The sequence below is a fragment of the Rhinatrema bivittatum genome, chromosome 18 (genome assembly GCF_901001135.1).
Source record: "Rhinatrema bivittatum chromosome 18, aRhiBiv1.1, whole genome shotgun sequence".
In the NCBI taxonomy this organism is placed as follows: Eukaryota; Metazoa; Chordata; class Amphibia; order Gymnophiona; family Rhinatrematidae; genus Rhinatrema; species Rhinatrema bivittatum.
Genome location: NC_042632.1, coordinates 57,707,406 through 57,723,912, shown reverse-complemented (window position 1 = coordinate 57,723,912; position 16,507 = coordinate 57,707,406). Strand labels below are relative to the sequence as shown.

The 16,507-nt window shown below is 43.0% G+C and overlaps 1 protein-coding gene across 3 annotated transcripts in view; it reads right to left on the bottom strand.

Moving 5' to 3' along the window:
• The window catches only part of GFRA3 (GDNF family receptor alpha 3), a 52,686-nt gene that overhangs the window by 13,283 nt on the left and 22,896 nt on the right, over positions 1-16,507 (bottom strand). For all 3 annotated transcript variants that reach the window (XM_029583962.1, XM_029583963.1, XM_029583964.1), the window contains exons 5-6: positions 12,281-12,375; positions 9,708-9,842 (exon numbers count right to left, since the gene is read on the bottom strand). In XM_029583962.1, coding sequence (XP_029439822.1) covers positions 9,708-9,842; positions 12,281-12,375 — 230 coding nt within the window. The remainder of the gene's footprint in view (positions 1-9,707; positions 9,843-12,280; positions 12,376-16,507) is intronic.

Genomic DNA, 16,507 nt, shown 5'->3' with positions numbered 1-16,507 from the left:
TTCCAAGAACTTATCCAAACCTTTTTTGAACCCAGCTACACTAACTGCACTAACCACATCCTCTGGCAACAAATTCCAGAGATTTATTGTGCGTTGAGTGAAAAAGAATTTTCTCCGATTAGTCTTAAATGTGCTACTTGCTAACTTCATGGATTTTTCCTTCTCTAAGTCTCTGGTTTTCATCATTCCAGTGATACCAAACACTGGCCGATTCTAGAAAATACTTCATTTAAAACATACAGTGGATGTTTTCCCCGCTGTGTAGTGTGAGAGAGAATGCGTACATCTTTTAGGCTTGTGTACACATGTGCAGTCTGCCACATGCCACAATGCATGCTTCATTTGGGTTTGCTTTTATGCAATAAAATTAACAAGCTGGAAAATAAAGCAACTGATTTGAGGGGGTTAATATTGGGATGGGAAATTTTGCAAAAATATTTATCTAGGTAAAATGGCCTACTGAAAATTGCCTTCCTCAAATGTGCTTAAAAGTAATTGTGGGTTCCATGGCAGCACTTTTATCCTTATTACAAAGAGGCAATCCTGTGGATGTATTTTGATCAGGAGGAGGGAAACAGCGTGCATACTCTAGATTTCCAATGCACGTGTGCCCCACTATCCAAACTATCAGCAGATAGATACAGAGTATACAGGCACTTTTAGTACATGTACATTTTGCTTGCTTATTTCAAACAGAAACGGGCAGTGTCTCTGAAAATTTCTAAAGGAAACACATTAAAAGCGCCCATCACTAGCAACTACGTGACCTATTTTAAAACTGTCACCTAAAACAGTGGTTTTCAACCTTTTTATCAGCCAGGACACACCTGACATGGTTCTCACATGCATGACACACTGAACATGTGGCCATCACGAGGCTAAATGTAAACAAACTCTGCATCCACATGAACCCCCTCGAGCTCCAACAGTGGCTGCAGAGCAGAACTGGGGCATTACCCATACAACTCACCATAGAAAAAAGATATTCTGGTTCTGATCACATCTCAGGAAAAGCAAAACAAATTCCCTTTACTACCAGGCTCAATAGCCTTCCTTATGAAAAAATAATAATTTACCACTAATGCATAGCCTATTGTGAAAACATAACAAATAAGATTGATACAAATGCCTACATGCTAATGCCTTACCTCAGTCACACACACAGAACTGACCTTCACCAAATACAGAAAGACCACAAATTATAAATATGGAGACAGAAACTGAAATGGAAAGCCAAAAAAGCCACTCTGCATGCAGAGTGAACCTGGAGAAATGGAAAGAGAAATATAACAGCTAACATAGTCCCAGGGTCTGAAATAATGCACACAAACTAACCCGCACAAAGTTACACCTGGATTATGGGACACACTCAAACAGTAACAACCCTACCTATCTATGAAAAGGCAACACTACAAATATTAAACACCAATACAACTCCTATTAGGAAAACAAACAAGCCAAGTTGCTATAAAGCCCCACACAGAAATAATTGTAAAACTATACTAATAAATGTTTCAAAACAGCTGATGAACAGAATAACATCCACCAATTAAAAACTCATAAAAATCATTAAAAATTGTCCAAATATCAATACAATATTTCAAAACAGCAGACACATCACATAAACATCATTGTTATCCTCCCCTAATGTTGTAAATACTTTTCACAATTGTAAATACTATCTTCATAACATTTAAAACTCTCTTAATCTTAATCCATTAACATAGTTACCCAAGCTTATTGTTACAAATACTATTCTTATACCTTCGACTCCTATTTTAGCCATGTCAAATTTATGTAATATCCATGTTACATTAATCCTTGTTATATGTATCCCACATGTTCGATGTAATTTCTAACTTTAGTTCTCTGTAAACCGACGCTATATGTACTATTACATGAACATCGGTATATAAAAGCCTGTAAATAAATAAATAAAATAAATAAATGTTATCTAAGCCTACTGTTACAAATATTTTATTTTAATGGTGTTCCATGTAAAGCTATGTTTCGCTGATTTAATGTTCCATTTAAACCGATATGATGTTCCCAACGAATGTTGGTATATTAAAAAATCCTAAATAAATAAAATAAAAGTAAATAAATAATACCCAGCGTCAGTAAGCGAGGCTGAAGAGGAACAGAGACCCCACTGGAGCTTCACCACTACCAGCCCACGTTTACTTCAGGTTGAGCCTTCGGGTGCCAGGGCTGGCTGGACTTATGTGGGGTCTCTGTAGAGAAGAGAGTCCAGGCAAGAAGGGGAGCAGGAGAGGAAGCCGCAAGCGGAGATACATGCAAGGATCGAGACGGGCGGCGAAACTCATAGTCAGTGTCCAGGCAAGGGTAGTGGCAGGTGGTGAAGTTCGTAGTCAATGTCCAGGCAAGCCGATTTGTCCATTCGGACTGGCCATTTGTTTGAGGGTGATACGCGGTAGTGAAGTTAGTTTAATATTGAACTTCTTACAGAGAGCCTTCCAGTATCTTGCCATAAATTGAGGGCCACGATCAGAGATAATATGTTTGGGAAGATCATGGAGACAAAACACGTGCTGAATGAAGATTTGTGCTAACTGGGGCGCAGAAGGGAGCCCGGACAAGACTGTAAAAAGTAAAATCTTTGAGAAGCGGTCAACTACCACCGATGACCTTGTTGCCATTTGAGAAGGGTAAATCCACAATGAAACTGGTGGAGGTGTGAGACCAAGGTTCCTTGGTGGCTGGCAACGGCTGTAACAGCCCCCCAAGGTCATCCCACTAAAGGTTTCTGCTGCACGCAGATGGGACATTTGACATAAGCCTGAACATTCTTCTGCATTTCGGGCCACCAGTAGATTTGCTGGAGCAATGCAAGGGTCCGGGCTCATCCAGGATGGCCTGCAATGCAGGAATCGTGGGACCAACTTAACACTTTGTAACGGAGTTTACATGGAAGAACCGACTTCCCTGGAGGGACGGTCATGGTGGCTGAGAGAAGAACTTGTGCTGGATCTATAATATGCCCGGCTAGTTCAATAGTTAATGATTAAACTACTTCATAAGACTTACCTACCTGAGGCCCTCTCTGTTGGCGTGATTGTGGAGAGAGAGGATCCTATAAGCATATGTGGTGGTCCTGTCCACTCTTGCACTGTTTTGGTCACAAGTCACACAGGATATCACGGACATCCTGGGGTTTCCAATATGTCTTACACCTCCACTGGCTCTACGGGACAATGGATGGGTTCGTCTATATCCCTGAAGCACTGGAAATTGGTTTTCCAATTACTATTGGCTGCTAGATTTACAGTTGCTACTTTTTGGAAATTTACCCCTACTATAAATTATTGGAAGTCCCAGGTGAAGGAGGTGGCTGAATTGGAAAAACTGCGCTACATGTTGAATGGTTAGACTTTTAAATATCATTTGATTTGGGATACTTATCAATAATTTGTCTAGTTTCTCATTTCCTTTTTTTATATTCTCAGTTTTGAATGTATTTACTTTTTTATTTTTCTTATCTCCCTGCTTATTGTAATACATGTACGGTATTTCTACATTCTTACTTGTGTTCTTTTCTTTTCTTTTTTTTATTTATTTTTATTAAACTGTCAAAGATAATACATGACTTATAAATTGTATTTCTATGGCATATTTAACATTTAGTCTCCATCCATTTGACTTAGCCATAATAATAATAATAATTCTAATAATAATCATAATAATCATAATAAGAGTGATAAACGAGTGAACCACAACAGTGTCGATATCATAGAAGTAGTAATCCCATGATATTTGAGATTTTATTTTTATTTATTTATTTACAGATTTTTTTATATACAGGGGCACGTGAATCACATCGCCTCGGTTTACATATAACATTAATTCAGCATAGCGCTTTACAATATAACATTATAACTGAATGAATACAAAACAATGTATAACTTTGTATTAGGAGAATAAATATCATGCTGTTAGTGTCTATAGAAATAAACTATCGTGCCTAATCAGGTAATCTCTGCAGTTAAATTACAGAACTCACTGGAAGGTGAGGGGGTTTCTAGGAGAGGAGAGGGATGAGAGGGGGGAATACCGTGTAGGTAGGATGTGATAGCGACTTAGAAGAATAGAATAGGTCTCAGTTCATTAATAGTAGGCTTTTTTGAATAACCAGGTTTTTAGGTTTTATTTAAATTTTTTATGGCAAGGTTCCTGGCGTAATTCAGAGGGCATGGTGTTCCATATTGTGGACCCAGCTATGATGAGTGAACGTTCTTTCGTAGTAGAAAGTTTGGTCAGTTTAGGAGCGGGGATCCTCAGTTTAGCTAGATGCTGGGATCTGGTTGGGCGGATTGATGTTTTGAATTGTAGGTGTTCGGTAAACCAGTACATATCTCTGTTGTAAATGGCTTCATGTATAAGCGTAATGGATTTATATATTATCCTGGAAGCCACGGGTAGCCAGTGCAGTGACTGAAGTGCAGGAGTGATGTGTTCATGGCGGCGTGTGTCGGTGATGAGGCGGGCAGCTGCATTTTGTAGCATTTGCAATGGTTGAATTGTGGTTTTTGGTAGACCTAGAAGCAGTGCATTACAGTAATCAATCTTTGATAGAATAGTTGCTTGTAAGACTGCGGAAGTCATATGGGTATATATGTATATGTATATATATATATATATATATTTACTTAAAGAATATATATATTTATTTATTTATAAGAATATATATATTTATTTATATATATATATATAGGGAGATATAGGTCTTCTGTGAGAGCAGTCTAAATAGGTCTGCATAATCCATGCAAAGGTTGTGCCAGAGTGCTCTCCATTGAGTGGTTATGTTTCTTGTCTGCAGATATCAGTTATCGTTGCAGCTTGAAGTTAGAAGTATGGATCTGTCATGCTAATAACAGTGAACATCCGCATTGAATTTTGCATTAATACTTCCCTTTTACATTCCTTCCCTTTTACCCCTACCCCTCTCTTCTATTCCTGTACAGTATCTCAAACAACTCATGAGTTGTCTTGTACACTCATCCCCCATATTAAGATACATGAAAAAATAATACAATACATATGGTATATAATACATACATACAATACATATGGAATATGTGCCATCCAGAACGCATATGGAGAATGCCAACAAAGGGAAGCCAGTGGTTGTCTGTTATAGGCTTATCATATGCTGAACCATAGCAGGTACTAATGAGACTGATCTTGGGAATGAGATTGTAGAGTTATAAAGTTATAATGGACTATTGCCAAGGAATGACCCCTTTACTCTATGGCTATACATTGTAGTCTTAACTAGCCCTAATGTTGGATTGTTCCCACACGTTAGTGTTATGGTGTTGTGTGTACTGAAATCCTATATCCGTTGCGATGAACCAGTTAGGGGCATGGACATAGGATATAATAATATCACCTCGGATAACAGCTTTCCTCGTTTCCCAATACAGTTCTGGGGCGGTAATATGTTGTTGGTTATTCTGAGAAAATTCTTTCCGTTTAGTTTGTAAAAAGGCCCGAAAGTGAACATCATCTTTAAGAAGGCTGGGAAATGGCCAGATACGAGCGGTGTCGCTGGTGTGTCTGTGTTGCAGTGTAAGGGAGATTGGTGAATGGTCCGATATAACTTGTTGTTCTATAGTAGCTTCGGTAATCCTGAAGAAGAAGGTTTCTGAAGCAGGAATGTAGTCGATACGGGATAGTGATGCATGGGAGTTTGAAATGTGTGTGTAATCTTTTTCTCCTGGGTGTAGGATGCGCCACACATCTAGGACATTAAGATGATGACATAGGTAACTTATTCCTTTACGATTTTTCTGGCTAAATGCTTTATGTGGAGGGCTTTTGTCTCCCCCCCCCCACCCCTATATATCAGAATCTCCACCCCCCACCCCCGTTTAGATAACCTCTTTCATGTATCACACTTTTATAATTTTACTTATATAATCTAATCTGTTATTTGTATGCTCTGAATGTTCCTTATTTAATTATCTAATTACGCAAAAATTGTAAAGCCTGTTGCTCAGTTCTGTTATATGTAAACCGACGAGATGTTCCCAACGTTCGTCGGTATATAAAAGTTACTAAATAAATAAATAAATAAATAAATAAATAGTAGGGTCATGGGTATAGTTAAAATCTCCCATCAAAAACAAATTGCCTTGCATGTGGGTGTGTAGGAGATTACATATATTCTCAAAAAAAGAATGTGAGTAATTATTTATTATTTATTTTTAACTTTTATATACTGACATTCTTGCATCAAATGCAAATCATACCGGCTTACATTAAAACAGAAAATGCAGGAAATATATTTCCATAGTCTAATACAATGAACATCTATAACAAAAAATTGTTAACAAGCAATAAATGTAAAAACTTGGAAAAAGGTTAATTAACAGAAAAAATAAATGAAAGAATTTTAAATGAAGCACAAAGGGGAGAGCCTGGTGCCCCGGCGCCGTTTACCGGCTCAAACGCTGAGCGTGATGACGTCAGGGGGGGGGGGGGCGGATCTCTTTCTCACTGAGCTCTCCATATTTCTTAGTTTCCAGGCGATTTTTCCTTTTTTTTGTCTTTTTTCTCTCAGGGATTGCCCCTGAAGGTGCCCGATGCTGGTGGCTGCCCCTCCGCTTCACTGCCTGGTGGCTCGGTTTTAGGTTTTACATATTTTACAGGTCGAGTCGCTTCGGGAGGAGGGGATTTTAGGTTTTTAGGTTTTCTTTGGTTAAAGTTGGGATCCACTTCCTGGTGCCTGTCATTTGAAATGACAGGCACCAGCGCACCCAGGACGCTGTATAAAGCGCCTATACAGTAAAATGGATTGCGCTTCTTGGACGCGGGTTGGACGCGGCTTGAATTTGCATGCGATTTTAATACAGTATCGAGCGGTAGGTGAGCCGGACTGTACGTGCGGCAACCGCGGGTGCGCCCGGCACTAACGCAGCTCTTCCTACCGCTCCTTACTGTATCGGCCTGATACTGGGGTGTATACCCATGATTAACCAGTGCCTTAAGGTATATCTTTGACGCGCTCTGTTTCATGTTTAGTGAGTACTCAGCATAAGCCCATGTGGCTATTCCAGGTTGCCAGGCTGCTCAGTTAATTATTTATTTCCGCAGTGCTGGTGTGAGGCAGTCCAGCTTAGAGATATATCTGTCCCCTTCTCCTGGAGTAGTTAGGCCACAGTAAGCCATTTCTTTCTTGCCTTTTAACTTTCCCCAAATACAGCTATGAGTCATTGTTAAGTCTCATGGTTATGGATTCCCGAATCCATGTAGCTATTCCGATTGCTTAGGTAGCTCAGGTGGATCAGTTACTTCTGCTGTGCTGGTGTGGGGGGGTAGGCCAGCGTGTATACAACTGCCCCTTCTCCTGCTGTATTTAGGCCCTACTAATACAGTTCTGACCTGTAGCTGTGAGTGATTTTTAGTTTGTCTAGGTTGAGCCCCATGGTTATGCATTCCCTTTCTCAAAGTGGAAGCAACGTATAATTTTCCAGTTTTACTTTTTAGAGGCCTCTATAATCTTGAAGTCTAATACATGTTGTCTTTTGTTAAGTTCGCAGCAAGCAAAGTTCCTTTATTTGCTATCCTCCTCTCCCAGTAGCAGCAAACTTTTGTATTTATTCAGTTCTCCAGACCCTTCAGGAATTCTGTTGCTTTTTCTGGTGACTCAAGCTGCAGCTACTTGTCTCCTTGCCAGACTTTCAGCTTGGCTGGATAAGGAGAATTTAATTTTTTTGTGATATAGTGCAGTGCAGATTTTAGAGAATGCCCTGCGCTGCTCTGATACTTTCATAGAATAGTCTTGAAACATGCGGACATTGCTGCCTTCATACTGTATGTCTGCTGTTTTCCTGTATGCCCCCCAGATCTCACTTTTGAGGGCGTAGTTTAATATTTTCGCTATCACCAGTCTGGGTTTATTCGTAGCGCCCTTTTTTTATTCCTAGGCGATGTGCTCTTTCTATTTTTAAGCTGCCCTGCAGCTCTGGTAAATTGAGTGCTGCTGGCAGCCATGCTTCCAGGACACCAGGAAGCTCTTTGTCCAAAATAGTTTCTGGGAATCCCATAAACCTTACGTTTGAGCGCCGTGCCCTGTTTTCGAGCTCATCTATTTTTTCTGTCAATTCTGCACTTTTTTTTCCCTGTGTTGGATTGTTAGTGATAGCAGCTGTGAGGTCCTCCTCCAAAGCTGTAATACGGCCCTCAGCTTGTTCTAATCGGGGAGAGAGGTCTGCCAGAGCGTTTTTAACCTCTGCCAGCTGGCTAACCACCCCAGCTAGCTTTTCATCTAAAGCTGCTTTGATAACTTCTTCTACGGCTGCTAAAGTTAATCCTACCGTGGGTTCATCCCGCAGCGTTTCCGTCATGACTGCCATCTTGGATTCAGGTCCTCTGCTTTTTTCTTTTTCTTTCTTCCCTGTTTTGGATGCCATCGTCGTGGAAGATCTCTGCATATAGTGCACGATGGACATCCAAGCTATCAGACAGGGGATTTTAGGTCCTTGAGAACTGTTTTATTCAGGAGGATGCAGGTGGATAGAAGGCAGGCACCGGGAGCCTCAGGAAAGAGTGCTTCCCCGGCTCACCACATCACGTGACCTCTACGTGTTTTCTTTTGTATGCCAAAAAACCTTTCGTAAATAAAGTTATAAAAAAAAAAATGATAGCAAAGAAAGACCGATTTTAAAATAGATATTAATTATAAAATAACTGGTAGTGTTCATTTACAGCAATTTTTTTTTAAAGTCCGTCGCTCTTCTTTCCAGAAGAAAATGTTCTGCCTAATAAAATCCACTACCACAAGTTTGAGTACCATAGTTTACATTTTTTTATATTATGTTTCTAATATGCTACAAAATAAATGAAAACTTCTGAAATTAGAGCAAATGAAATCATAAAGTAAAGACTTGAATATTGAAAAAAATATTTGTTTATAAATCAGTAAAATAAAGCATATACTGAGCATCTGAATCCATTGGCTACCAAACTGAGAAATGTCTAAATGTGCTAATAGAAAACTATAGAATTCTTCCCAGTATCTGTGAGGCAATGTATCCTAACGTTCTGAAGCCTCTTGGCTGTGACCTCAATGTACTATCCTTGCTTTCCGCACAGGTCACAAATGTTTTTGAGCGAATATGTTGTGGATGGACTTGTTCAGCACAGCTGCCTGTGCATGTGCATTACATACTCCACGGTATAATATTAACAGGCTCCATTTTTCAGTGCCCTGAATGTATCCATTACTTGATGATAAAAGTACAAGCTTGGCTTCAATTTGTCACCTGAGAAATATGAGGATGTGTCCTGGTTATTTGACACAAACGAAGAGAGTATAAAATCTTTTCAGCATCTTCTGTAAGGAGAAATAGGGGCTGTAACTGTAGATGAAGGCAGCTGGAAAAGAAGATTGGGCTTCACTGAATAAGCCAGAATACATGTTGCAAGTGTAATTTCTGCTATGTGGAAATATGTGATGTAGCAATTAAACATTTATATTTTCCTTATTTAGTACTGTTAAGAAAGGAAGCTTTTATAATCATAAAATATTTATTTCATTAAATCAGCCAAAAGGATGAGATAAGGTTGATACCAGACATGATATCATTTTACTTAAGATGCAATTAGGGTTAGGTACTCGGCAATCACCTCAAAATTGTATTGAAATGACTCTGTGTAAGATTTCTAAATCTGGCTGAACTTACTGAGGCAGAAATTGCTGGCGAACATGTTAAAGATCTTCTCACACTCGTCCTGCTTGTTCCCACTGCTTGCACAGCTGCACCAGAGTGACACCTCCATACTTGTATTGCTCATGTAGTTTGGTGTCATGGCAGTACCTTCCCAAAAAAAGAAAAGAGAATTTTTACTTCTAATTCCCAGACTATGGATGTACCCTGCCCCAGTAGCTTATCAATCTACTGAGTTCTCAAAGAATTTTGGGGGTAATTTTACAACACCTCGTGTACATTTTCAATCAAATAGATGTTACTCCATTTTTCAAAGGGAAAGTATACACAATATACTCCAAAACATCCCACACACGTTTACAGCTGATAACTTGTGCACAGATTTTTTTTTCAGGAAAATGTATGCACATACTTGTAAAAATGGAAAAGTATATAGGTAAATATAAACCCCTCCTGAACTCCATCCCTGGAAATATCTCTACTCAAGTTTATCCAGCCAACTTTGCTATCCCAACAGGGACTGAATATGGACCTCCTAAAGACTAGAGGACACTCCATAAAGTTAACTGGAATCACATTTAAAACAAAGAGAGCATATTTTCTGCCAGTCAACTCACAATTATGCTTGAATTTATTATTACACAGAATGTGGTTAAGGCAGTTAGAGTTGCTCAGTTTAAAAAAGGTTTGGACAAGTTCCTGTAGGAAAAGTCCATAAACCATTATTAACCATGTAGCGTTGGGATAGCCACTGCCTATCCCTAGACATGAGCAACATGGGATCTACGTACTCATGGGATCCTGCCAAGTACTTGTGAACTGGATTGGCCACTGTTGGAAACAGGATGCTGGGCTTGATGGACCCTTGGTCTGACCCAGTATGGCAAGTTCTTATGTTCCTAATCCTTGAACCACAATTATATAAGCTCTTGAACCCCCCCCCAATAATCTTCCCAACCCTCTTAAAGGAACCACAGTCACTTATGTTCTTATGTTAGCTTAATTTAGAAACTTCCCTGATAACAACATACACCTCCCCTATGAGGAAAGGCTGAAGAGGTTAGGGCTGTTCAGCTTGGAGAAGAGACGTCTGAGGGGGGATATGATAGAGGTCTTTAAGATCATGAGAAGTCTTGAACGAGTAGATGTGACTCGGTTATTTACACTTTCGAATAATAGAAGGACTAGGGGGCATTCCATGAAGTTAGCAAGTAGCACATTTAAGACTAATCAGAGAAAATTCTTTTTCACTCAACGCACAATAAAGCTCTGGAATTTGTTGCCAGAGGATGTGGTTAGTGCAGTTAGTGTAGCTGGGTTCAAAAAAGGATTGGATAAGTTCTTGGAGGAGAAGTCCATTAATGGCTATTAATCAATTTTACTTAGGGAATAGCCACTGCTATTAATTGCATCAGTAGCATGGGATCTTCTTGGTGTTTGGGTAATTGCCAGGTTCTTGTGGCCTGGATTGGCCACTGTTGGAAACAGGATGCTGGGCTTGATGGACCCTTGGTCTGACCCAGCTTGGCAATTTCTTATGTTCTTAGACTCGCTATGGAATGCCTTAGGGGTAGATTTTATAAATCTACGCACGCGCGTACTTTTGTTCGCGCACCAGGCGCAAACAAAAGTACGCCATATTTTATAAGATACGTGCGTAGCCGCGCGTATCTTATAAAATCCGGGCTCGGCACGCGCAAGGGGGTGCACATTTGTGCAACTTGCACGCGCCGAGCCCTGCGCGCGCTGCCCGTTCCCTCCGAGGCCGCTCCAAAATCGGAGCGGCCTCGGGGGGGAACTTTCCTTCTACCCACCCCCCCCCGGCCCTATCTAAACCTTCCCCCTACCTTTGTTGTTAAAGTTACTTCTGCTGGAGGCAGGTGTAACTCTGCGCGCGCCAGCAGGCTACTGGCGCGCCATCACCCGACCCGGGGACTGGTCCGGAGGCCTTGACTACGCCCCCGGGCCGGCGCCACGCCCCCGACATGCCCTGAAATTCGCGCCGCCCACCCGCTGCCCCCCTTGCGAAGCCCCGGGACTTACGCACATCCTGGGGCTTGTGTGCACCGCCGAGCCTATGCAAAATAGGCTCGGCGCACGCAGGGTTACGCGCATATGGGGCTAGTATGGTACTAAGGTACCCATGCAAATGCTTATTAAAATTCCAAGAAGAAAAATATATGTTTCTGGAACCGGAAATATTAAGGAATTTTTTGGATGGGAAGAGTTGAAGTGCAAAACTAGTATAAGTTGGGGAATGGCTTCTCATGAGTTGGTTTATTCCTTAAATGGTGTGGGATAAAGAGCTCCTTTATTATACTTTGTTTGTACATCTTGCCGCCATATTTCCTTTGTAACTAGGGATCTGGTATGATTTCAGATGCCTTTGGTGAAATGTAAAGTAGGATCTCTATTCTTTTGATTTATGTTTGTAATATATCCGAAATGGCTAAAAGAAAAAAGCTGCAGATCTTCTTGAAGACTGGACAAAGCTTGGAGATTTGCTCATGCAACAGTATTGAGTTGTAAAAGATTTCCAGCCACTACCACTATGTCTTCTTGCCCACAGTGATAGACGTGTTCCTCACCAATCATCCTCATGTAAGACTGCAGGCAAGTTCCGCTTTGCTCACAGGAAGAGCCCATCAGCTGGCAGTGATTCTGAAAATCTGCCAAACGGGACCTGTAAGAGTGAGAATGGGTCACGTCAGGGGTGACATCTGCAACGAAAAGGTTTAAAAAGCCCCGAATTCACTGCTAACACCCCTCCAAACTGATAAAACCTGTTTCTGGTGGGGGTGCAGGTGGTGTCATGTTATTCAGGGGGCCTCTGAGGAGAGAGGTCTCTTGGGTGGAGGGCACCTGGGGAGGAAGGGAAAGAAGAATGTCTCGATGGGGGTGGGGAATCGAGGAGGGGGGACAGGGGGCTTTTCTATGCACCTGGGTATAAACCTCTTCCGAGGGAGAGATTCCTGCTATTTTCTTCTGTGCTTGGGGGAGAGGGCTGCAAAGGAAAACACTTTTTTATGTGGGTCTGAAGAAGGGGAAAATTGTCTATGCTAACCAGCCCTCTCGGCTTATGTGGATGTTTAATTTAAACTTTGTGAAGCCAATATTCAGTCACCATCCATGGATAAACTTATCTGGCTGAGATATTCAGCAGCTTGTGTATGCACTGAATATATTCTGCTATCTTATACATTTATCCAGCTAACTACAGGACAACCAAACAGCTGTCCTAGACGTAGCCAGCTAACTTCATACCTGATTCATTAAGGGTTTTTCACATAGACACAAAATGGGAGAAAAGCTTTAATGAATCTGAACCTGTTGCGGTCCTGGGGATGGTCCGAGCCGCTGCGGCATTCCTCCAGCCTGTACAGGCCTGCACGGCTCCTCTCCACGGCGCTCCCTGCTCGAGGGAGACGCCGAGGCTCCAGGGCTGGCCCTGCCCCTTAGGCACGCGCGCAGGGGCTCGATTCTTAAAGGGGCCAGCGCGGGAAAGGCTAGCACCGCCCCAGGATGACTCAGATGTTTTCAGGGTATTTAAACCCTGCATCTAGCTCCAATCCTTGCCTTGCAACGAGGTTCACTCGTCTTAGAGTTTCTAGTTGCAGTTCTGACTTTGGCTTGATCCTTGGCTTCTGACTTCGGCCCAACCCTCTGTGTCCTGTGCTTCCATCCAGGAGACCTCACCTAAGTCCAAGCGGCTCGGGTCCTCACGGGCTCCTCCCGGGGGGATCGCGGGCTTCCAGTGGTGAAGCTCCAATCGGTCTCCTGGTACCAGCTTCCTCATCTTCACTCCAGGATGTCTCTCCAGCTGCTGCCCACAGGAGACCATTAGTAAGTCCAAGCGGCTCGGATCCTCATGGGCTCCTCCTGGGGGGGATCGCGGGCTTCCAGTTGTGAAGATCCTTCAGGTCTCCTGCCCCGTGCTGCCTACCGGTTGTAACCTCCACTGTGGGCCTTCCCACAGTGCGTCACCATCTGTTCCAGCCGGCTCAAGGGTCCACGAACTCAATAGTTTGCAAGGCCATGGACCCGGCGGACCTTGCTGGCCTCCAGGCTATTCCTGGCATTGCCCAGTGACTACAACAACAACATTGTCTGAATGTCCTGACAACTACTGTGGAAAGACTGGCAACCCGAATGGACGCCACGGCTCCATTACCACAGCCGGTGCCTGCTCAGATGCCTAGCCTTGAACCGGTGACCACCACACAGCTGCCACCTCCTTCCCGGTATTCAGGGGACGCTAAGCAGTGCCATGGTTTTCTCAACCAATGCTTTGTTCTTTTCACCCTGCTCCCATCGCAATTTATCTGGAATAGCATCCCTTCAAGTCTCAGAGTGGAGCCTTGCCTGTTAACTTTTAGAAAAAGACTTAAAACCTGGCTCTTTCACCAAGCCATCGCCGACCCACCAGACAATCACTAGTTGTCCTTCACGCTTACCCGTTATGGTGATTATACTCACGAATGGACTCTGACTCTCCCAGGTTAAAGCACCATTAAGCTTTAACCCGTACGCCCTATGGTATCACTTCATATTTATTTCCTGCCTTATCTTCTTTCCAGCTTGTTGCAAGCTTCCAAGTTCTCTTCCTTGTTGATTGTAACTTTGACTCATTCCTACCTACTGTTTATCTTTCGTTTACTTGAATAGTTACCCCAGTTTTTTATTCTTGTTAATTGTAAACCGATCCGATATGGTTATTTACTATGAAGGTCGGTATATAAAACTGTTAAATAAATAAATAAATAAATAAAATTTCCGTCTGACTTAGTCAAGACCAGCTACATCATTTCCCTGTTGGAAGGCCGGGCTCTTGTCTGGGCTTCGCCGTTGTGGGAACATAAAGACCTCATCTTAAGGGACCTGGAACAATTTGTGGCTACCTTTAGACAAATTTTCGATGAACATGCTCGCAAGTCCACGGCAGCTATGGAACTATTACGCTTATGTCAGGGTACTCGGACACTTGCCGAGTATGCAGTCGAGTATGCAGTCGAGTATGCAGTCGAATTCCGCACCCTGGCCACGGAGATAGACTGGAGAGAGGACAGCCTCCACAGGATTTTCTTGGAAGAACTGTCTCCTTGTCTCAGGGACGAATTAGTGGCAGGAAGGATTGACCGTCGACTTCAGCTACGTAGCCAAGAGGGGAGACCTACTCGGAGACTGACTAATGTGGCTCCTGATTCTTCACGCCCGATGGCATCTTCCCCGAAACCAAGTGCCAGAACCCTTGCAGCTGGGACGAGGGCCTCTCTCTCAGGAGGAGAGAAGTCGCTGACGCTCCTTGGGCCTTTGTTTGTACTGCGGCAACAAGGGACATTTCCTGGCTCAATGTGGTGAACGGCCGGGAAATGCCAGGTCCTAAGTCTCATCGGAGAGCTAATCCTAGGAGAAGCGAATATCGCTCCTCAATGCACCATACTGGTGACCCTAGAATATCCTGGTGGTTCGCTACCTTGGCTTTGCTGGACTTCGGAGCCGGAGGGAACCTTATTCTCCATGATCTAATTCAGCACATGCAGCTAGGCGTTCAGCCACTTCACCCACTGCTCCGAGTTTCCACCATCCAGGGAACCCTTCTTCCGGGAAGCATTTCCACCAGCACCAAGCCATTAACACTCCGTATGGGTCTCCTCCATATGGAGGATATATTCCTTATTCTGGAAAGATCTATTCACCCAGTTGTTTTGGGCCTACCCTGGCTTCAAAAGCATTCTCCAGTGATAAACTGGGAGACTCTTCAAATTGCATCCTGGAGCACCTCCTGTTTCAACTCCTGCCTAGCCACTATCTCGCGTTCCGATGTTCCGCTCCTTACCACACCCCTCGCTGTATCTGAACCTTACCAGGACTACTTGGACGTATTTTCCAAGGAAAAAGCCGAACTTCTCCCAGAACACCGACCCTTCAATTGCTCCATTGACCTGATGTCAGGTACCATGTCCCCGAAGGGGCGCGTGTACCCTTTATCCCTCCCGGAAACCAAGGCTATGTCTAGCCTCATACAAGAAAACCTGGATCGAGGCTTCATCCGACCCTCCAAATCCCCGGCCGGAGCTGGCTTCTTTTTTGTGGATCTCTCAGGCCTTGTATAGACTATCGTGGCCTGAACGCCATAACCAAACGTGACAGGTACCCGTTACCGCTGTTTCCGGAACTCCTAGACCGTCTGCAAGGAGACCAAATCTTCTACAAATTGGATCTTCGAGGGGTCTACAACCTTGTAAGGATACGACCCAGCGATGAGTGGAAAACTGCCTTCAACACGAGAGATGGGCACTACAAATATCTGGTCATGCCTTTCAGTTTGTGTAATGCCCCGGCGGTTTTTCAAAACCTCATGAATGAGGTACTGAGGGATATGTTGCATAATTCAGTAATTGTATATTTAGACGATGTCCTGATCTACTCCAAGGATTTGGCCACACACCGTGTACACATTCGACAGGTCTTACAGAAGCTAAGAGACAACCGCCTCTTTGCCAAACTAGAGAAGTGTCAGCTCGAGTAAAAATCCCTGCCTTTTCTTGGGTACATCGTCTCCACTACTGGTTTCTATATGGACCCAGATAAGGTGGCAGCCATTAAGGATTGGCCTCATTCTATGGGAGTGAAGGCTCTTCAACGTTTCTTAGGCTTCGCCAACTTCTACCGCCAATTCATACCACACTACTCCCGGGTAGTGGCTCCGCTCACCGCTCTTACCAGAAAAGGAGCTGACGCCAGAAATTGGCCTCAGGCGGCGCAAGAAGCCTTCCAGGAACTAAAGAGAGCCTTTCATCGAGATGTGTGTCTTC